The 22,622-nt window shown below is 36.5% G+C and overlaps 1 protein-coding gene across 1 annotated transcript in view; it reads right to left on the bottom strand.

Annotated features, from left to right (window-relative positions):
• UBE2W (ubiquitin conjugating enzyme E2 W) overlaps positions 1-22,622 on the bottom strand; it is a gene marked incomplete at both ends in the record, with an annotated part of 53,534 nt that overhangs the window by 9,378 nt on the left and 21,534 nt on the right. The window contains 3 exons of the mRNA XM_084230552.1: positions 3,545-3,700; positions 13,670-13,772; positions 19,734-19,825. Of these exons, the coding sequence (XP_084086678.1) occupies positions 3,545-3,700; positions 13,670-13,772; positions 19,734-19,825 (351 nt within the window). The remainder of the gene's footprint in view (positions 1-3,544; positions 3,701-13,669; positions 13,773-19,733; positions 19,826-22,622) is intronic.

Below are 22,622 nucleotides of genomic sequence, written 5' to 3'. Positions count from 1 at the left end.
AAAAGAGGCGAAGGAGGTACATGTATGGGTTAGAGTCCATGGATTACTAAAGAATGAGTATCAACTAAAGAGTAATAGAATTCAAGTTGTGATGAATTTTTGTTTCATTTTTTATGTCCCTAGAAATACTTTAACTAATTTTATGACCTATTAAAACAGAAAAGTTTGCCTAATAGATTTGTCTAAGAAATTATAGTAACAAACTTCCACAAAGAATTATCGTTTTCCAGTAAGATAGTATCATCAAGGACAGACCAAAGGATTCTGTTTTCAAAAAATACATAAGGGGAAAAATGGGGAAAGTTATAGACATTTCTAACATATATATGCCCTGGCTAGCACAATATTAGAAACATAAGGCAGCTCTGTAGGGGGTTACATCAGAAATGGTGATGCCAACAACACTAAAGATAGATTATGGAAAAGACTTTTCCTAAAAAACTGCTGGGAAATAACCAATGAAATATGTGACTCTCTACAAAGCCTTGGAAACGTCAAATTTACATGAAAGTCATTGAGGGCAGGACTCTCTAGTGTCACAGGGATTAGTCTCTGAACTATCATTGCTAAGGCCTGAGTTGGATCCCTGGCCAGCTAACCCACATAGGGCACAGCAGACTCTCCTGTCTGGCCTGCTGCTCCCTTCAGCAGTGTATTTCAGTAAAACGACCTGTTCTTCTCCCCACTCTGTCTCTAGTGAATCCTCTCACCCCCTGCACCTCCAGCCTACACCCCCGTTCTTCTATGCATAAATAATTTTTTAAAGTCATAGAGGACAGATTTGTAGATAACATGACAGGTCCAACCAAAAAGCATAGGTAATCATAGGTAATTTCCTTTCTGCCTGCAGAAAGGAAAACAGTCCAGCTCACTAGGTATTCATAATACTCACGTATACTGCTATGACCTTAGTTGAGTCTCATAATCCCCTTATGAATTAATAGTAATTTAACAAATGGGAAGAGAAGAAATTAAACTATCCCAAGATCACCCTATTGAAATAACTTGAGAAAGTTTCTAAAAATTAACATTATGAAATTAAATGACTGATGATTTCAAAGGTCTGTTGCTGCTTGTCCTGCAAAGTTATAATCTGCGTTCATGTGGAATAAACTGTTACTACTATAGCAAATAACTACATGAAGTCATTTATCTGCAAATTTCATTCAAAAAGTAAACATTTAAGAAAGAAAAAAAACATTCATTTTATTTGATTGTTAAAGTATAACCACATTGGAGCAATCAAAGAGATATGGCTCTTAGAAAAATATACAAAAGGAAGAGTCACCAAAATTGTTTGGTATATAAACTGAGAAGTTTCAACGACCTATATATATCATAAGGGCAATGAGAATAAAGGGTAGGCAGTTGAAAGGCCCTTGGTATCAATACCAGAAATTATCTCTAATCTAGTGAAATCTACTGACATACTGTATTTTCAATGCCTTCGCCTTAGGAAAACACCATTTACTGTAAAAAAAAAAAAAAAAAAAAAGCTGAAATGAAAACTGAAAGAATTATTACTAATCAAAGTCCCCAAATGTCTATAGTAAAAATTTAAGTTTATATTTGATATTGAAATATAAACCTTTGCACTTAAAAAAAAATAAAGTCTGTATTCAAAGAGTAAAATATTAAAGTGAAACTCACAGAACCAAGTCCATTACAGAATAAAATTCACCTGTTTTGATAGCTTTTGGTGAGTACTTAAAAGACTTTTTAATGCTCTTTTGGAACTAGATCCCCTCAATGACAAAGCAAGTTTCCACGTCAGCTCTGTAGCCTAGTGCTTAGCACATAAAAATAGCACACAGCAGGTTTCTAAAAAAAATGTTCAGAATTTTATTATATTTCACACAACTAATGCTGCTACAATCCTGATTTCCAAATTATCAAGTTGAACAAACAAGTTAGAACTTATAATTTATATTATACAATATAATTTATCAATAATTTAAATGGAATGATTAGTATATAAAAAATACTAGTAGCAGATAAAGTATAAGGATTAGAAAAGGATGAGAAGGTAGAAAGTACAGTTATTTTCTAGTTTTTAAAAGTAAATTACACTTAAATATTAACAAAAGCTAATTATAATAAGGAACATGGAAGAGCTATGTGCTAACATCATTTGATGTTCATATCTTAACCTTTCTTATTAATCCTACAGTTAATGCCTCACATTTCTACAGATATTAAACATTAACTGTGACACAGAAGTTTTTGTAGCAAACTGCTCTGCCTTACAACTAAAAGTTGAAAACTTAGATGTTGAAGCAGTAGATGGGGCAGAGAAAATATTGAAGCAGTAAATGAAAAAGACTTATTTTCAAAGTCCCTGAAGTTAAGCAATAGTCTTAAAATGCAGTTTAGAAAAGTCAAAAACAAAGAGTAAACTGAGTTAAAAAGTGATACTAACATTAGATAACTATACTCTATTTTCATCTATTTTATAATGTTCATTATTCCTGCACATTTTAGTATTTCTGAATGGAGACACATCTCTTAATGACATGACACTATTTACTGTCAGAAGATTTTCTATCTATATGGTACATAAAATTGCGTAAGGGCTCTTAATTCTACATTTTAGAAAATCCATTATTTACCATGCTTATCTGAACAAAACCTTTTTAAGTTAACTGCTCATGAACTAACATTCCAAGAAACTCACTTTGCAAACAACTGGCTTAGTGTTTAATACGGTAGATCTAGATAACCTACCATATTAAAATGATCTACTCTTAAACATTCTCTAAATACTACTTTAATAAAAAATGAGTCAATTCAACTTAAGAGACCATTAAAATACTTCTAAAATAAATAAAGCTCTTAATCTCTTAGAAATTTTGTTTTCCCTTTAAACAGAATACACAAGGATGCATTCTCATGGAGAAGTGAGGTTTTAAACTGCGGAAGTAGCTACACTATCCCTTAGCAAGAATGATAAGAGGGCCAGGATTGTACAGAGGATTTAGATACTTTAAAAGGGTATCCTAAATTTAACTCATGTGATTTTCTTTTTGGTCTTCCCCTCCTAGCCATCAAACATAGGCTCTGTGGGTTAGTGAAGGAGAATAAGAAAATTCTACTGGTAAACTACTTCTCCTTCTTCAACCTAATCATTATGATACGAAAGCACTGATTCTTGGGAATTCCCCAAGAGACTGATAAAATGGAAGCCAGAAGAGGGAAGAGGGAACTATGATGCTTATTGATGAGGCTTTCCACTGTAAAATCTAGAAACAAGAATTTCTTGTACACTTTTGCACTGAACATGCTTATGTGAATGAAATTCAGACTTAAAAACACCTGAAAAACAATCATAAAAATGTCAGCAGAAATTTCCTGTTTTAGAAATATAAAACAATAAATCTGACTTCTAATTGGAACTAAAGATTATCAAAATAATTTTCCAATCTATTTTTTAAAAATAGCATTCCCTATAACTTTATTTTTAAAAAAGCATATTACATATGAAAATTATTTCTCTGCCTAAGTGAAAGAAGTAGTAGTACCTGGAAAAATTCTGAAAAAGTCCTACCTTTTCTTTGCAGCTGGAAAGCATGCTAATAATGCTAAGACAAACTGATTGGACTGAGAGCGCTGGGGACCAGTCTTCTGTTAGAATGGATAAACAGATATGACCATTGCTATAAACATGAGGATGAACAGGAATATTTTCACCAGTAAACATGACCTAAGAAAGAATAAAATTCAATTAACATTTAAATACTCTGTATCACCAAAAAATATTCTTCACATAATTTTATATTTTAAAATCCAAATTAAAACCAAACCAAATCAATGCCAGAAACAAGACAAACAATTGCTTGTTGTTTAATCTCATTAAGTACTGATTTCACTTTTTGAATGATCATGTTGTACGGGGAAAACCCCAGATTAAATACTTTGTATTTTCCCTTTTAAAAATTTAATTACTTAAAAAAAATTTCTCTTTTAAAATTTCTAAGTTAGCAGGTACTTTTAGATTAGTGAGGACAACTTATTTATAATAAGTTTGTTTTTCAAATTGTAAGTTTTTCAAATTCTACTCATTGCTCTCTGCATACGGAAATCAAATACATTAAAATTTCAAACAAAAGTATACAGTTAAGAAAATGACAGTAGGAACATCTCTTTTCTCATCCCTTCTACCTTTAACAATGCTATATCCCCTAAAGAGCTCTGTGCAAAAGGAAATGACAGCTATACATTCCACTTCCTCTAAACTCACAATCATTATAATTACTACTTATTAATCACGAAGTAACTGTGATTTAGGTGAAAAAACAAAAGTAAAATTAGCCCCCTAATTACATTAAGTACTTGCAGTTTTTTCTCTGCCTTTTCTGTTACTCAGTTCATCTAAAGTTTTTCCTTTCTCCATCTTAGCACTGTTTTGAAAGGCAATAAATCTATGATTTCTTTTCTTTGCCCTCATAAGTCCACATATATCCTAGCAGTAATGTATCCGATACTTACCTACCTAAGCATATGAACAGGCAGGAAAATAAATGCATTATATACTGAGGAATCTTCTTTTTTTTTTAAGATTTATTTATTTATTTATACAAGCACCGGGTACAGTCAGAGGCCGGGGAGGCTGAGAGAATTCACCAATGCCAGAGTGACGAAGTACACTGCTGAGGGGAGCAGCGGGCGGCAGGAGAGGTCTGCGCGCCATGTGGGGCGAGAGTCTAATCTGCGCTGCAGAGGCTGCGGGCAGCTTCGCAACCCAGCACTGAACCGCTGTGCCACGGGGGAGGCCCTATACTGAGGAATCTGGAAGCATAGTTCAAAGTAGGTTAAAGATAGAAACTGCATTAAAGAATGTTTCTGTATTACTGTGTATTAATTATTTTTATGTAAAAAGTAACTCACCAATGTTTGTTTAAATTTTATACTGCAGTGAGATGTACTATTTTTATTCTGCTATTTAGTAGTAATTCCTTATTTCTGACCTGGCCTATTTAGAAAAAAACAATATAGCAGAATATCTGGCTAAAAATACAAATTTAAGGGCCCCCTTTTCAGATTCTGATTCAGTAGCTATCATAGGCTTTTATAAAGTTCATTAAGTATGGCCTCCCTGGTGGCAAAAGGGGTTAAGCACAGCACTGTGAAGCTATCCTCAGCCTCTGCATCATGTATTCCATTTCTGGCTACCCACATGGCTCATCAGAACTCTCCTGGCTGCTCCCCTCAGCAGTATATTTCAGTCAATCCGCCTGTTCTGTTCCCCACTCTGTCTCTGATGAATCCTCTCACCCCCTTGTACCTCTGTCCTATACCCAGTTCTTGTATGCATAAATAAATAAACCTTTAGGAAAAAAATTTTTTAAAAAGCTCATTAAATATAAACCAGTAGTTCCCAATCCAGAATTACAGCTCTCTCTAGGTATTGCAAATTACCTCAGTTTCTTAGCAGAATTTTAGTGAGAATATCCTATGTTATGACAGAAATTGGTGAAGTATAACGTTTTTTTCCCTTAATGGAGCAGAAAAGAGAGCCAGTGAAATAAGTGTGGCCAGAGTAAAGATATGCCACCATTTAATATGGGATGTTACAGGAAATTAACAAAGGCTAGGTTTTTGTTTTTGAATAGCTACAAAACTGACTTTATTACAATCTTACATTTTAACAAAGCCATCTCTCATACAAGTAAGAGTCTCCTAACATTTCAAGTATACTACTATTAACATATGGGACTTGTTTCCTAGGTTGAAGCTAATATAAGGGAAAATTTTTTCCCCCAAATAATTACCTATTTAACTTCTAATTATCCACCCTTCATTTCCACTAAAAAGATATAAAGGATGTCATTTTATGCCTTGCCTGAATGTAGAAGATCAACTTTTTTTTTTTTTGGGGGGGGGGTAAGACTTATTTATTTATTTATACAAGCACTGGGTACAGTCAGAAGTGCAGGAGGGTGAGAGAATTCACCAGAGCCAGAGCGGGGAGCAGAGCAGGCAGAAGGACTGAAGTACACTGCTGGGGGGAGCAGCGGGTGGCAGGAGAGGTCTGCAGGCCATGTGGGACCCTCCTCCGGTGGCCGGGGAGCAGCTGGGGATCGAACTGGCACTGCAGAGGCTGCAAGCAGCTTCGCAACCCAGTGCTCAACCGCTGCGCCACCGGGGAGGCCCGAAGATCAACTTTTTGAATCATATCAATTACATCAATTTTAGTGTCATTTTGAAAAAAAAGTGTTGCTCTACAAGAGAAAATCACTGCTTAAAGGGTTTTACAGTTCTATACCTTGAGTCTATCATAATTCTTTTTTTCAATTTTATTTTATTTTTCATAAACATGAACTTTAATGTGTCATACTGTATGCTTTTGATTTCCTAGATGTTGTAGATGTATCTAGAATAGGAGTTCACAAATCTTACAGAATATGCATCTGCTTTGTGGGATTCATTCTCCTGCAAAATGTCATTTGACAGTATTTTCATTAAGAACACAAGCAGGGCCTCCCTGGTGGTACAGGAGTTAGTCTCAGCACCATCAAGCTATGGCCACTGTGGCATGAATTCAGTCCCTGGTCAGGAAGCTAACCCACATGGCGCAGCACACCTCTCCTGTCTCGCCAGCTGCTCCCCTCAGCAGTATATTTCAGTAGATCTGCCTTTCACCACCTGCCCCCCTTCTTCTGGCTTTCACCCCAGTTCTTATATACATAAATAAATAATTTTTTTTTTAAAGGAACACAAGCAAAGCCTAAGACCTTATTTCCTGGCCATGATCATTTTTTAAAAGATGTTTGTTTTCCAGTCAAGATCTCGTTTATCAGAAGTAGAATAGTGCCCTGAAAGTGCCAAAAAAAGAACTGCCAAGTTAATGTCTATGGCAAAAATCTATCAACGTATTAGTAACCATCAAGGAAAATACACAGACAATAAAATAACAAAGGTTATCAACAAGCTCTGACTAGCCAATTCAATGAACTGAGGAAAGCAGATTTTGGGATAAATGATTATAAACTAAATCACATGGCTTGAGAGCCAAGGGTGTGCATGAACTAAAAAGGAAATCAGAAGAGAAGAAAAGGATGCGCCTAAGTGGCAGCAGAAAACATCTACACAGAAGCAGCAGACAAACTATAAGCAGAGAAGGATACCAGAAATCAAGAAATAATCAAGAATAATCAAGAAGGATACCAGAAAACACTTTAAAGTCTGAGGTGACAGAAATAAAAATAAATCAGATCTCAAAAATTTTCTTACAAAAACAAGCAAGCAAGTAAGCAAGCAAGCAAACAAACAAACAAAAAGCAGGGTTTCTAACATGCTGCATGCTGGGCAAATGCAGCCAGCCTGAAACTTTTAGCCACTAAAAACAGGGTGAACTAATAAGCTGTAGATATTAAAGGTAAGCCCTAGGGCCTAGCCTGCCAGATAAAGAATTTTAGAAGTTTGTCTAACTATGGGAAGGATAAATATACATGTCAAGAGATGAATTCCTGAAATAAGAGAAAAAAAAATTTCAAACAGATTTATTCACATAAAAGGCTGGTAAGCAGTTTCCACAGAAAGTTTTGATGCAAGCTTCCCTATTCTGGTTCACACTCTTAACCTTCCTCACTTACTTAAGATATAGCATAAGTCAAATAAAGAAATGGACATTTCAGTTATTTTAATGCACTGAAGTGGGGTTCTGAAAAGTGAGATAATTAAGCTGTTTCCAGAGTTCAAACACTTTTCTTGGAGTCCCAAGTAGCTAAAACGGATGTTATAAGACACCGAATATATGAATATGATAAATTTGAAACCACAAGGAGTAACAACTTTGCTAATTTATTCGTTTTCGAAATAATTTGTTCAAACTGATCATACAGATTAAATACTTAGCAACTCAAGACTACATACATTCCCCACTGCATAAACCAATAAAGTGGAATGGTACTATAGATTTTTTGAGACAAGCTTTTTGATAGAAGTCAAATAACAATTTTAGAAAAGGATCTTAGCTCTAATGAATGTAAATCATGTCTGAAGTTCTGGGCCTGCACTTGAAACAGTCTCATCAGAAGTCTCTAAATTTCAAACATCTCCCTATCAGTGTGGGTCATTTTCAAGAGCAGGTAAGAGCTGAAAGAACTATATACTTAGGATCCATATAATGGAGGAGGTAAGAATGCATATCCCACATCCAAACTAAAATTTTTTTTAATAATAAATTTTATTTTTATATTCCCCATACAATTTCAACCCCCCCCATTTTGACCCCAATCCCTCCCCTCCCTCCACCCACCCCCCCCAAAAGTGTCTCTGGTTCATAGATTTTTGTTGATTTTGATTTTCACTTTCTTATAGTTATTCATTTTCCTGGTCCCTTATTTAAGTTTTCTAGATTCCTGCTATGAGTGAGACCATCCGGTATTTTTCTTTTTCTTTCTGGCTTATTTCGCTGAGCATGATCCCTTCCAGCGCCACCCATGTTGCTGCAAATTGCATGTGTTTATCTTTTTTGAATGCTGAGTAATATTCCATGGTGTATATGTACCACATCTTCTTGATCCAGTCATCTATTTTTGGGCATTTGGGCTGTTTCCAAAGCTTAGCTATTGTAAATAGTGCTGCTATAAACATAGGGGTGCAAAGCAAGCCAACTGCTGTATAACTTTTGTTAGTGAATGTATTATCTATCATACAACTACTAATATTTAACCTGAAAACCACCAATAGGGACAAAATAATGGGTGAAGATTAGGTAACTCTAATATGAAACTCATGGTGTGCATGTAATAAGGATTTCTGAACATGCAACTCAATATTGAATAACCTCACAATACTGAGATCTTATATGGAAGACATATGACTATGTTTAGACTGGAAATAATTAGAATGTGAAGTACCTAGTATAGTGTCAAGCTAGGTCAAAGCAAAGTATTTACAAATTAAACAGTACAAAATAGGCTATAATTATAAAAGCCAATCTATAATATGGATACTAAAGTTTCTCCAGGGACAATCAATAAGGGAATGTTTTCTCATTAAAAGCACAAGATAAGAATATTTAATGGTGAACTATAAAAACTGAAAATATAAGCAGAGTTCAATGTAATAAGTCAGATATCTAATTACAAATAATATGTGGTATATGTATACTCTAGCATAAATGGTAGATATCTGAAAGAAGCTACTAAGGATTAGATATTTAGTATAGCTTTCAATTCAGTTCTCCTCTTTTAGTCCTTTAATATGTATCAGTAGCATCAATAATAATGGTTTTTCTGGTCTTCCACAATTACCAGTAACATACAATTATACTTGTACTGCAAAGACAAAATTCCTGAATATAATGAAAGTAAACGTGGAGTCCCTTGGATGATAACCATTCTTTTCTTTATACTGTTTTCTTCTAGCTCATCAGCTTTTTATCTTCCTTCTGCTTCACCCCCAAGGTTTCAATGAATAGGATTTACACTTTGAAGTATTTTCTCCTTGTCAGGTGTCCTAGATACTAGATAATTTAAGGCAATAAAAATTGTTAGGATTTTGGAAAGTTTGAACACCATCACATGGAAAAGCTGGGACAATCAGACCAGGAATGAAAGAAATGATGAAACACTTATGAAAATAGGTTCTGGAGCTCTCCAACGAGGGGATTTTGAGCAATGGAAAAAAAAGACTGTGTTATGGTGGCATGAGTAGAAAAGAGAATTAAAATGGGGAGGAGAAAGTGATTACTCTTTTGTTCTGGATTTCTAAAGCTTTACAATCAAGGTAAGTGTACTTTTCAGCATCTCTTCTAGCCATCAGTATCGTTTCAGGACTAAAAGACAATGTCCTCTTCCCTATTTAAAGAAAAAAGTATTTCTCCTACAATAATTTTTAAAATGCCTAATTTTTTTAACAAAATTATAACAGAAAAGTCTAAAACAACTATAACTGGGGCATTTACAATACGTTTCTGATTTGTTTCATTCAAATACGATGCTCTGAGAGAGGACCGGGGTATAAGTGGATGGCTGACGAAGGGAAAAGCTAATGTGAGGGGGCAAGCAGAAAGAAAAAGCAAAATAGTAAAGGTATAAAGTTTAAGTAGTCCATACTTTCATGGAGACTGAACATGCCTCCTGCCAGTTTCTTGAGATAAATTTCCAACTCATTCATATTATAACAAGATCTACCTTAATAGACCCCCAAATTTCCTTCTACTTTCATCTCCTGTTGCAAATGTCCACCTATCTCTACACGTAATGCTACAACACCTGCCAACAAATCTCAGAAGAGGCATCTCCTTTCATGCCTTACCCCAACTGTGACAAAAACTTTTTCTTGTTTTTTAAGTACCGGTGCAATTTTCTTTGCCTTCTAACTCTAGTCTAAACTGGTCACTACTTTCTCTTTTGCTCTCAAACCATGTAATTCATACTGCATTTTATTGTCATTTCCAATTGATAGGCCAAAAATCATTGGGTCTTACTTGAGTCCTTCATTCATATTCCATATCAATCAATCCCTCAGCAAATTCTGTTGGTTCAACTTCTAAAATAGGTACAAAATACAGTCACCTTCCATCAAATAAAGCCAAAATAAGAAGTAACCACATAAAGCTGACTATGGAACTAAGGTTATCAGCAGGGGAGGGGAAAGGATGAGGAAAAAGTGGGTAGGAAGTAAATGGACTATGATGGTGGGCTGTGGGTGTCTAGGTGGTGGGTACAATGTAGTAACACCATTTAAGGGGGGCATACTATGCTTCTAACATACAATGATAGAAACCAATTTTACCTCAATTAAAAAGAAAAAAAGGTCACCTTCCATATTCTACTGCTACCCTTCTGAGGGCAAGTCCTCTTTTGCCTAAACTACTGTAATAGCCAATCTAGTCTCCCCGGTACCCTTGTGCCCCAACAGTCAAAATGCCACACAGCTGACTTTTCCCTTTAATTTCTAGTAGAATCATTCCTGTACTTGAGGTCTGCAAAGTCCCATTTCATTTAGAGTAAAAGTCAAAATTCTTACAAAGACCTATGTCTTACAAAGAAATGGAGAGACATCCCCTGCTCATGGATTGGAAGAATAAACATTATTAAAATGGCCATCCTTCCAAAAGCAATATACAGATTCAATGCTATTCCAATCAAAATTTCAATGTCATTCTTCAAAGAAATAGAACAATTATTGATGAAATTCATATGGAATCACAAAAAACCCCGAATAGCCAAAGCTCTCCTGAAAAAAAAAGAAGGGAATGGAGGCATCACACTCCCAGACTTCAAACTATACTACAAAGCCATAATCATCAAAACTGCATGGTATTGGAACAAGAACAGACATACAGACCAATGGAATCGAATAGAAAATCCAGAAATAAACCCACAGATTTATGGTCAACTAATCTTTGACAAAGGAGCAAAGACTATGCATTGGAGCAAAGAAAGTTTGTTCAATAAATGGTGCTGGGAAAACTGGGTCGCTACATGCAAAAGAATGAAGCTTGACCACTACCTCACACCATACACAAAAATCAACTCAAAATGGATTAAAGAACTAGACATAAGACCTGAAACCATAAAATATATAGAAGGAAATATAGGCAAAACACTACGTGATTTGCACATCAAAGACATCTTTACAGACACATCACCCAAAGCAGTGATAGTGAAGGCAAAGATAAACAGCTGGGACTACATCAAATTAAAGAGCTTTTGCACAGCAAAAGAGACAATAACAAAAACAGAGAAACCCCACCAACTGGGAGAACATTTTTGCACCCAACACTAATGATAAAGGACTGATCACAAAAATCTGCAAAGAGCTGATCAGACTCAACAACAGCAAAGAAAATAATCCAGTCAAAAAATGGGCAGAAGAGCTAAAAAGAAACTTCTCTGAAGAGGAAATGCAAATGGCCAACAGACATATGAAAAAATGTTCAACATCACTTGTCATCAGGGAAATGCAAATCAAAACTACCATGAGATACCATCTTACACCAGTGAGAATGGCACATATTAAAAAAACTAGCAACAACAAATGTTGGCGAGGGTGTGGAGAAAAAGGAATTCTTCTGCACTGTTGGTGGGAGTGCAAACTGGTCCAACCACTGTGGAGAGCTGTGTGGAGATTTCTGGACCTACTAAACATAGAGCTTCCATATGATCCAGCAATTCCACTCCTAGGTATTTACCCAAAGGACACAGAAACATCAATTCCAAAGAACACCTGCACCCCTATGTTTATAGCAGCACTGTTTACAATGGCTAAGCTTTGGAAACAACCCAAATGCCCAAAAATAGATGACTGGATCAAGAAGATGTGGTACATATATACCATGGAATATTACTCAGCATTCAAAAAAGATAAACACATGCAATTTGCAGCAACATGGATGGCGCTGGAAGGGATCATGCTCAGCGAAATAAGCCAAAAAGAAAAAGAAAAATACCGGATGGTCTCACTCACAGCAGGAATCTAGAAAACATAAATAAGGGACCAGGAAAATGAATAACTATAAGAAAGTGAAAATCAAAATCAACAAAAAACTATGAACCAGAGACACTTTTAGGGGGGCCGGAGGGGAGGGATTGGGGTCAGAATGGGGGGGCTGCAATTGTATGGGGAATATAACAATAAAATTTATAAAAAAAAAAGACCTATGTCTTATACAATCTGTGATGGACCCTTCAGCCCAAATTACCTCTCTTACTTATGCCCCATACTGCTCTGTTTGCCTACATACCACTTGAGAGACCCACTATGCACACTCTAGATTCTAGGTCTTAGAATTTTATATTTACCAGCTCTGTCCCCTCACCTTGTTCATACTGCTTATTCATCACCACTTTCAGATCCTTGCTCCAATGTTACCTTCTCCATGTGATTACTCTATAAATGCCACAACAGCCTCATTTCCCTTTTCTACTTATTTTTATCATCTTACATACTATACTTTATTTATTGTTCAATGTTTGTTACTCTCTACAAAAATGCAGGTTTCAGAGATCTCATTTTCAAATAAAAAAGTCATAATTTCATAAGGAGACTGGTCTATTTTAGAGACATTTCCCCAAATTCAATTCTTGCAAGTATTGGGAAATCTAGTACTGATTATTGCATAAGAAAATGAAATACGAGTTGATCTAATCAGTGTAAATGCTGCCAGTTCTCATCAATTAAAAAATTTGATTTTGGATTTTACTGCTTTAGTGTCATTCCAGCCATTTCCACCAAACAACAGACTGAATTTGGGGCTACCTAGATATTTAATATCAAGTAACCCATTTTGCCCCCTAAACAATATAAGGTTGCAGCGATAGCAGGTCAATGCAAAATCAAAGTGTTCCATTAGGTAAAGCATTCACTTCTTCATTATGTACTTCTATCATCCTCTCTAGGAAGTGGTGCTTCCAATTATTCCCAAATTTTAAGCTCTCTTACAACTCATGGGCCTGGGTTAGATTTCCATCCCTTTTCCTGTTCACATCTATGGATAAGAAATAGCTTTAAGTTCTGGGAAATACAAAAGCAGCAAAGATATAATCCCAGGAATGCAAAAATGTTCAAAAAATCTTCGTTACATTGCAAATAAGCTAAGGGGGCAAATCCATTCACATAATTCTAATGCCTTAGTCAAGTAAAAACTTAGCATTGAGCAGTTAGCTATATAATCTAAAATACTACAGAACAAAAAATTTTAAGGTAAGGCAGTTACCTGAGGAGAGTCAAAAGGATATCTACTACTAAACTTAAATAGAAGTTGAAATTTTTCCCCTTCATATAAGGTACCTGGTGCACCTTCCATGTCTACAATCCACCTAGAACAGAAAAAAAAAAAAAAAAATTAAACACTTTCGATAAAAGGAATTGGGGTGAAAAGGAGAATGGGAAAAGTGAGTACTTCACCTAAGTCAGGCATTGGGATAGGATCATTCACGTGTAACAGCATATTTCATCCTTACAACAACTATAAAAGTGGGTGTTAACACCCCTGGTCCTATTCCTCTCCCAATATACTCAAGGGTTAAATGACTAGACCAAGATTAGAGAGTTAGCCAAGGATAGAGCCAAATTTTAACACAGGAAGGTCTGCAAACAATAAAAACCCAAACTCAGGAGTGTGGTATCAAAATTTCTTTACTTCTTATACAATTGATGCTACCATATTTTTTCTTTTCTTTCTCTCTTTTTAAAGATTTATTTATTTATTTATTTATTTAATTATATAAGCAATGAGTACAGTTAGAAGTGTGGGAGGGTGAGAGAATGCACCAGAGCCAGAGCGGGGAGCAGAACAGACAGACTGACGAAATGCACTGCTGAGGGGAGCAGAGGGCATGGCAGGAGAGGTCTGTGCACCATGTGGGACCCTGGCTGGGGACCAAACTGGCGCTGCAGAGGCTGCAGGCAGCTTCACAGCCCAACACTCAACTGCTGTGCCACCGAGGAGGATTTTTTTCAAAAATTATTTCAAAAATTTTTTTCAAAAATTATTTCTGCATGACTATGTAGATTTTATAAATAATCACAATAATGAACGATCTTTCTGATATCAATTAGAAATAAAGGGGGAAGTAGGTACCAAGAGTATCTATAGAAATTTGTAACATTCAGACCAATTTGCTCATCAGTATTCTAAAGATTAAACAGGAAAAAAAAAGTTAAGTTGACCTCAGTCCACTTAACTCTGGTGTCGCTATGCAAGGTTCTATATGGCCTTTACTTACCATTATTGTTTAATAAAGCCCCACAATAGAATGCTATGGAATCTTTCTATGGCTTATTTCACTCATATATATATATATATATATATATATACACACACACACACACACACACAATCATGAGTACAAATAGGATTTAATTATATTCTGTACACTATTGTTTGTCCTCAACTTTAAAGGGGAGAGGGTGGTGACAGAGGACTGGGGAAGATGATGGCAAAGATGACTGGGCAGGGCCTCCCTGGTAGCTCAAGCGGTTAATAAGCATGGCACTATGAAGCAATCCACAGCCTCTGCAGCAGGAGTTCGATCCCCGGCCAGCCAGGGGGCAACCCACATGGCAAGACAGACCTGTCTCGCCCACTGCTCCCCTCAGCAGTGTATTTCAGTCAGTCTGCCTTTTCTGTTCCCCACTCTTGTCTCTGGTGGATCCTCTCACCCACTGCATCTCTGGCCTATACCCCAGCTCTTGTATGCATAAATAAATCTTAAAAAAAAAAAAAAAAAGATGACTGGGCAGCATTTAGAAGAAAAAGTGGGCCAAAGTTTTAAGAATGAGTTCTTAATTATAGTTCTGTCACTTATAATTATTATACACCTAGCCAGTTCCTTTAATCTTATACTTTTCATGTATAAAATTTTATTATATTAAATATACAGAAACAAAAGGAAGACTAAAAATAGAAGGCAGGGATTTTATTCACCAACTCACATACTATGGACTTTGGAGCATGTAAAATAATAATTAATGTTCCCACCATGAAAGCAATCAGCTAACGCAGATTGTTAAAAGCAGAGCAATTCGTTTTAAGAATGCATGTGAGTACCACACATAATAATAAAAGATATGGACCTCCCCTGTGACACAGTGGGTTGAACACAGCACTGTGAAGCTGTACGCAGCCTCTGCAGCGCTGGTTAGATTCCTGGCTGGCCAGAGAGTAACCCACTAGGAGCAGCAGACCTCTCCTGCCTCGCCCACTGCTCCCTTCAGCAGTTTCTTCAGTCTGTCTGCCTGTTCTGCTCCCGGCTCTGTCTCTGGTGAATTCTCTCACCCTCCCAAGCTCTGAGTGTACCCTAGTTCAAGTAAATAAGTCTTTTAAAAAAAACATATATATATATATATATATATATAAAAGATATGACCACAGGCCCAAGAAGCAACATTTTACAGTGAAATTTGACAGATTTTACTCCTTAAATAGGTGTATGGCCACCAGTATGCATTTTACCCCTCCTGTTTTAAGTACTTCAACTGCGAAAAAGATCTTCAAAATAAACTGCTAAAATTGTAACAAAAAAGTATATTCACATCATAGTGTTGTTGGGAAGATAGATATTATACAGGCAAAAAACCTAGCACATTCCTGACATCACAGCCAGTACAAATTAAATACAATGCAACAGTTTCATTTAAAAACCAAAGCCAGGACCTCCCTGGTGGTGCAGGCAGTTGAACACAGCACTGCGAAGCTGTCCGCAGCCTCTGCAGAGTTGGTTCAATCCCAGCCGGTGAGATTCCCACATGGCGAAGCAGACCTCTCCTGTCTCGCCTGCTGCTCCCCTCATCAGTGTATTCATTCAGTCTGCCTGTTCTGTTTCCCACTCTGTCTCTGGTGACTCCTCTCACCCTCCCGTGCATCTAGCCTGTACCCCGGTTCTTGTATAAAAATAAATAAATCTTTAAAAGTTTTAAAAATAAATAAAATAAAAACCAAAACCAAAACCAAACCATATTCCTTAATAAATTTGGTCCTACCTTGCCAGCAAAATTCCCTTTTATAATCCTGTCCAGACATACACTAAGCAGAGTGATATTCCAGGAAAAATCGGAGTACTTAGCAAATTTTAGGACACAAAATATATCATTAGCAAATTTTAGGACAGAAAATGTATCATTAATATATATGTGACCTACTCAAACACAGTTTTTAAATAATAGTTAAGTAAATATCTCAGTAATCCTTCCAATTTCTGAGGTGAGACAGGTGAAAGAAGGCATAATTTTCAATACTGTAGAGGAAAATTTAAAATAAACTTTTATTAACTATAAAATAAGTTCAATATAGAAAATTTAGAAAAGCATAAATAAAACAAAACAACCCAAAGATAACCATAAGGTTTTGGGGGTACATATCATTCTGGGTTTTGGGTACATTTCATTCTAGTCATTTTGCAGTTTCTCTATCGATGGATGCAAAGCCTGATAAAGTCATATACTTTAATTACATAAATCCATACCACCAGTGTTTATGATTCCAATCATGAGCACAAACCCCAGAGTAAGGATACAATAGAAGTCTCAGTTCTTTAATTATTATGAGGATTGACTGCTTTATGGCTCCAATGTTTAAACAGGTTATTTTTCACAAATCATGGCTCTTAAAGAAACATCAATTCTTCATTGAAGGAAAAACTAGCATTGTGGTATATATTAAGATACATACCAATATAGCCTCTAAGAAGGGATTTTCAAAGGCAATTATGACTGTACAATATATTTGCTTTACATATTATTATTCAAGTGATGCCAATTTTCTGTACTACCCTGAGAAACCAGTTCCCTGATATTGACATTACATTGTCCAAATTTTCCCTAGAAACAGTAATGGTAAGGGCCTCCCCAGTGGCACAGCGGTTGAGCGCTGGGTTGCGAAGCTGCCTGCAGCCTCTGCAGCGCCGGTTCAATCCCTGGCTGCCAGGCAAGGGTCCATGGCGCACAGACCTCTCCTGTGTACTTCGTCAGTCTGCCTGTTCTGCTCTCCGCTCTGGTGAATTCTCTCACCCTCCCCCGCTTCTGACTGTACCCTGGTCTTGTATAAATAAATCTTTAAAAAAAAAAAAAAAACAGTAATGGTAAAATGTGTACAGTTAGTTCTAAGTCAGTCTTTTTTTTTTTTTAATTTTTTTTTTAAAAATACACTGCTGAGGGGAGCAGCGGGCGGCAGGCGAGGTCTGTGCGCCATGTGGGACCCTCGCCTGGTAGCCGGGGATTGAACCGGTGCTGCAGAGGCTGCGGGCAGTTTCGTAACCCAGCGCTCAACCGCTGCACCACCAGGGAGGCCCTCTAAGTCAGTCTTAGCTATTCCTTCCTCAGGATAGCATAGGGGTACATTTATTAGGTCAAAGTAACTTTTTTTTTAGTTTTATAGATACATCTCAATTGTCCCCCAGAAAATTTAAGATACTTTCGTCATCTTCCTTATCTATTATAAAGCTACAGTCCATAAAATCCTGTAACAGGGCAATAATTCCCAAGGAAAAGGGGAGGTTCCAGGATCCCTGCCACACCCTAAAGAAGGGTGGAGCTGAGCAGGGAGGAGAAGCTAGAGAGTAATGGCAGAAGAAAAAAAAGAGATTAAGAGGACCTGAAGGAGGCACATGGAGCAGAGACATGTGAAGAAGCTGTGCTTGCTTCTTGGCCTTGGACTTGTACCAGGGGCTTGGAGGACATGGAAGGAGACACTTTAAAGAGCCAGAGACATGGGTGAGGATAAATAGGTGTAATCAGAGGATTTTAAGGTCGTGAAAATATCTGGTATACCATAATGGTGCTACATGTCATTATACATTTGTCCAAATCCATAGACTATACAACACCAAGAATGAGTCGTAATGTAAACTGTAGGTGCTGGGTGATTACCATGCATCAACATAGGTTCATCAATGTTACAAATATACTGCTCTAATGGGGGATATGGACAATGGGAGAGGCTATGCATGCATGTGTGAGAGCAGAGACCTTATGGGACATCTGTACCTTCTACTTAATTTTGCAATGAACCTGAAAATATTCTTTAAAAAAGATCTTAATTTAAAAAAGTCAATTGGGAACCTAACATTATTCTGAAGCGATTGTTACAGATCTAGAGAGAAGTGTACTACATTTTCTAACATTAATACATCCATCCAAAAAATTAAATATATCTTCTCTTCATACTCCTGTTCTTAAAAGTGGACTTCTGTTTTAAGGACTGACTTAGAAATCAAAGTCAAAGGTAAACTGTTTCTTCTGATGCCCCCCACTATGTGAATTTTGGTTATTTTTGCTCTCTCGACCTAAAATATAGTTAAATATTTGAACTGTCTTATATGTCCTATAAATTGGCTTATAGTAAGTTTTTATCTTGTTGGCTTCTATGCTTTTTTGGGGGGGGGGGACTTCTTTTTGAGAGGGAGAGCCAATTATTTTTAAGTTTTCCTCTCTTTCAAAACATTTATCATTTAAAATAATTATTAAATCAAGAGTGACAAGGACAGACTATACTGTTTGTAAAGCCTTTGGATAATACTCTTGAAAACACTGCCAATTATTTCAAATGCTTGTTTTTAAGAGAAGGGATCCATCTCTTTGGTATCATTTGTGGAAAAGAACCTGTTTTGGCTCCACTCCCAAGGAAGGAGCTCAATTAGAGAAAATACTTCTATATTCTCTTCATAACCCCTTCACTTTTTCATACTCATGGAAAAGTTTCTTATCTATTAAATGAGAAGATTCTAACATTTATTCATCAACTCTTCTGTACAGGAGGCAGTTCATGTGTTCAGTGGATGAAGATACGGATACCTCTGACTTATGCTTCTCAATGCTTTAAAAATGTGTATTTGAGGGTCTCCCCTGGTGGCAAAGTGGTTGAGCACTGGGTTGCGAGGCTGCCGGCAGCCTCTGCAGTGCCAGTTCGATCCCCGGCCACAGGGGAGGGTCCCAGGGGAAAAAAAAAAAAGTGTATTTAAAAAACCTGATAACCTCATACCAAATTGCTCTATTATAGATGAAAATTTTTTGAAACAAAAGTCAGACCAAAGTTTTTAAATGCTGTCTCATCATCATGAAACATTTAAAAACCTTACTAACCAAAGATATAGTTTGAAAATAAAGTTTACAAATTATGCACTATAGGTATGATATCAAACAAAATTGACTGCACATAAATGCACAGAATTAAGATGTTTATTATATTTATCTCATGGTATAGGAGAATGGGATGAAATATGAAAATGTGTTTTAAATAATGAATGTATACTATTCGTGTACTTTAAAATTTAAATACATACTGTGTAATTGAATTTTGAACACTCTTTTCATTTAAAGTCATCCCGGGAGGTGGGTCATTTTGCAGAGCCAACAGTTCTTTCTGCAGTCGTTTCTAGAAAAGAATATCAACAGTAATTTGCATTTTTCAACAATTGTCCTTCAAATGACACAATCGGAAATTTGTCATTAAATTCCCTCTAAATGCTCATTTCTTCCTTTATAAGCCCTTTACATCTTTCATATCTCTTGAATTTCTACTTTTCAAATTTGAATTACTGCCCTGCAATTCACAACCTATTATGAAAATATTTCTAAATATATTTGTAAACACTGATGTTAAGGTGCCCAAATTACAGCATACCAACATCCTTCAAACTGGTCTCCTCAAGATGCCCCATCTGGCATACAAAACACTTTTAAACTAAGAGCAGCTAAATTCCTACAAGCTGAGGTGAAGCTGCTGTTCATGCCTAAATCCTTTTCCTTCCATGATCAAAGAAGGTATCTGCATGTCCTTGCAGAAGCAATCACTGCTTCCCTTTTTATGGCCTAGAAAATGTAGTTTGGGGAGATTCTCATCTAGTTGTAGGTTTATCAAAGGAACATGTCCTCTCTGTCCAATCATCTCATCTTTATCAGAGTTAGGATGAGATAATCCCTTCAGGTCTGTCAGTAAAATCTCCTCCCTTTCTTTTATGTACCAGGTCCCTAAACACAGGATAAATATCCCTAGCTCCATTATTCTTTAGAATTTACAACCATGAACATTTTCCATACTTATGCTATTTAGTTTTGGTCGTCTCCTACTAATCTGTCAGATGTTAATCTGTCCCATCTGTTCAGCTTTAGAAGAAACCAGATGGGATGGCAAACTTCCCAATGAATGCCACCAATGCTGTAAAGGGATTATGAAGAGCTGCCAGTTACCTATAGGATCTTAACCAGGCTACTGAGATTATAAATTCTTAGCCTAGGCTATACGTGCCTAAAGATTTTAATAGTTGATTCTTCCTTTATTGCTCATAGTTCTCCATAATCCTTAACGAATGTGTCTTATTTCAGGCAGACAAGCTTTCCAGAGGAACTATACAAGTAACTTTTCATGAGAAAAGCCTTTTGAAAAAGTTTTAAATAATTTTAATTTATAACTGTAGTCTATATTTGTTTTCTTAAATAAGATCATCTGCACATAATTTAATCTAACACCACCATATAAGAGGGAAAATGTTCTCTTTCCATGTATCAGATGCACCCAAGTGAATACGTATTTTCTGCATTCTTGTTGGTACAACTTTTATTGTTCAAGTCTTCCTTTTTCTATCAGAGATCATTCTGTTTTAGTAAACAACAAAGCAAAATCACAACAGTCCATAATTTATGGGTTTAAAAGCCAAGTAACCAGCACATAGGGGTTAAGTCTCAGTGCTACCACAGAGAAGGCCCAACAGCTATTGCTACAGCCTGAGCTTGATCCCACATGGCACAGCAGACCTTTCCTGTTTTGCCCACTTCTCCCTTTAGCACTGTATTTCAGTAGATCTGCCTGTTCTGTTCCCTACTCTATCTGTGGAGATCCTCTCAAGCTCTGGCCTACACCCCAGTACTTCTATGCAAAAATAAATAAAATCTTTTTAAAAAATAAACTGTTATTAGAATTGTTTGCAACATCATTATATATTCTTAATGAGAATCTTTTCTTGGGTTAAAGTAAATAAGCAAGGATCTATTCAGAACTCTGCTTAAATCTAGTTTCTTTTTTTCTAGACAGTGTAACATTACTATCAGCACAGCAATGTTTCTAGACCTTTTCAATTCATACCTTTAAATAAACATTCCATCATTCAAAACCACTAAAGATTAAAAACACTTCTTTCTTTACTAAGAATCACTTTAGGGGGCCTCCCTGGTGGCCTAGGGGTTCTCAGCACTATCACCACTACAACCTGGACTTGGCCAGGGAGCTAACCCACCTATATGGCATATATGGCTTAGCAGACCTCTCCTGTCTTGCCCGCTGTTCCCCTCAGCAGTGTATTTCAGTAAATCCACCTGTTCTGCTCCACACTCTGTCTCTGGTGAATCCTCTCACCCCCCCCCCCCCCACCTCTGGCCTACATCTTAGTTCTTGCATACATACATTAAAAAAGAGCTGTCTACACCCCAGTTTTTTTACACACACACACACACACACACACGTCACTCTAATAGAACTTTTATAGTAAATGTTCCTTTTAAGATGCAAAGAATGAAAACTTTTTGTCAGATCTTAAAATATCATTATTGCTAGTAACAATGCAAATAAAGTATAAACTACTTGTAACTTCAGACTTGAGCTGCCCTGCAAAATGCAAAGTAATTACAAAGTAAAAATTAGTCAAGTAAAAATTAGTCAGCACCACTTCCATGCCCAGCCAGGGAACAACCTACATGGCGCCAGAGACCTCTCCTGGCTCGCAAGCTGCTCCCCTCAGCAGTGTATTTCAGTCACTCTGCCTGTTTTGTTCCCCACTCTGTCTCTGGTGAATTCCTCTTTCCCCCACACACCTGGCCTGTACCTCAGTTCTTGCATGCATAAATAAATAAATCTTCAAAAAAAAGTCAAGAAAAAAATTGTTAACCAAAATATAGAAATAAAGTTGCCTATATGATTTGTTTTGAATAAAGGAGAAATACATTTGTGATGAATTTGTCAGAACAGCCAGCGTCCTTATCCTACAGATGTTAACAAATATAGGTTGTGTATCACTGACATTTTAAAAACTCCTGGATTCATCAAGTCAAAACTGACTTCCTCAGTGCACAACTTCTCAGAGACTCCTGCTATAGTAACTTGCACAATGGTAACTCCAAGGAAAATGATATACAGTTTCTAAAAATAATGGCACCCTCTCAGGGTACAGCATCTGAAA

This window comes from Talpa europaea, assembly GCF_964194135.1.
Source record: "Talpa europaea genome assembly, chromosome: 3".
Taxonomy (NCBI): Eukaryota; Metazoa; Chordata; class Mammalia; order Eulipotyphla; family Talpidae; genus Talpa; species Talpa europaea.
This window is presented reverse-complemented; position numbering and strand designations above follow the sequence as displayed.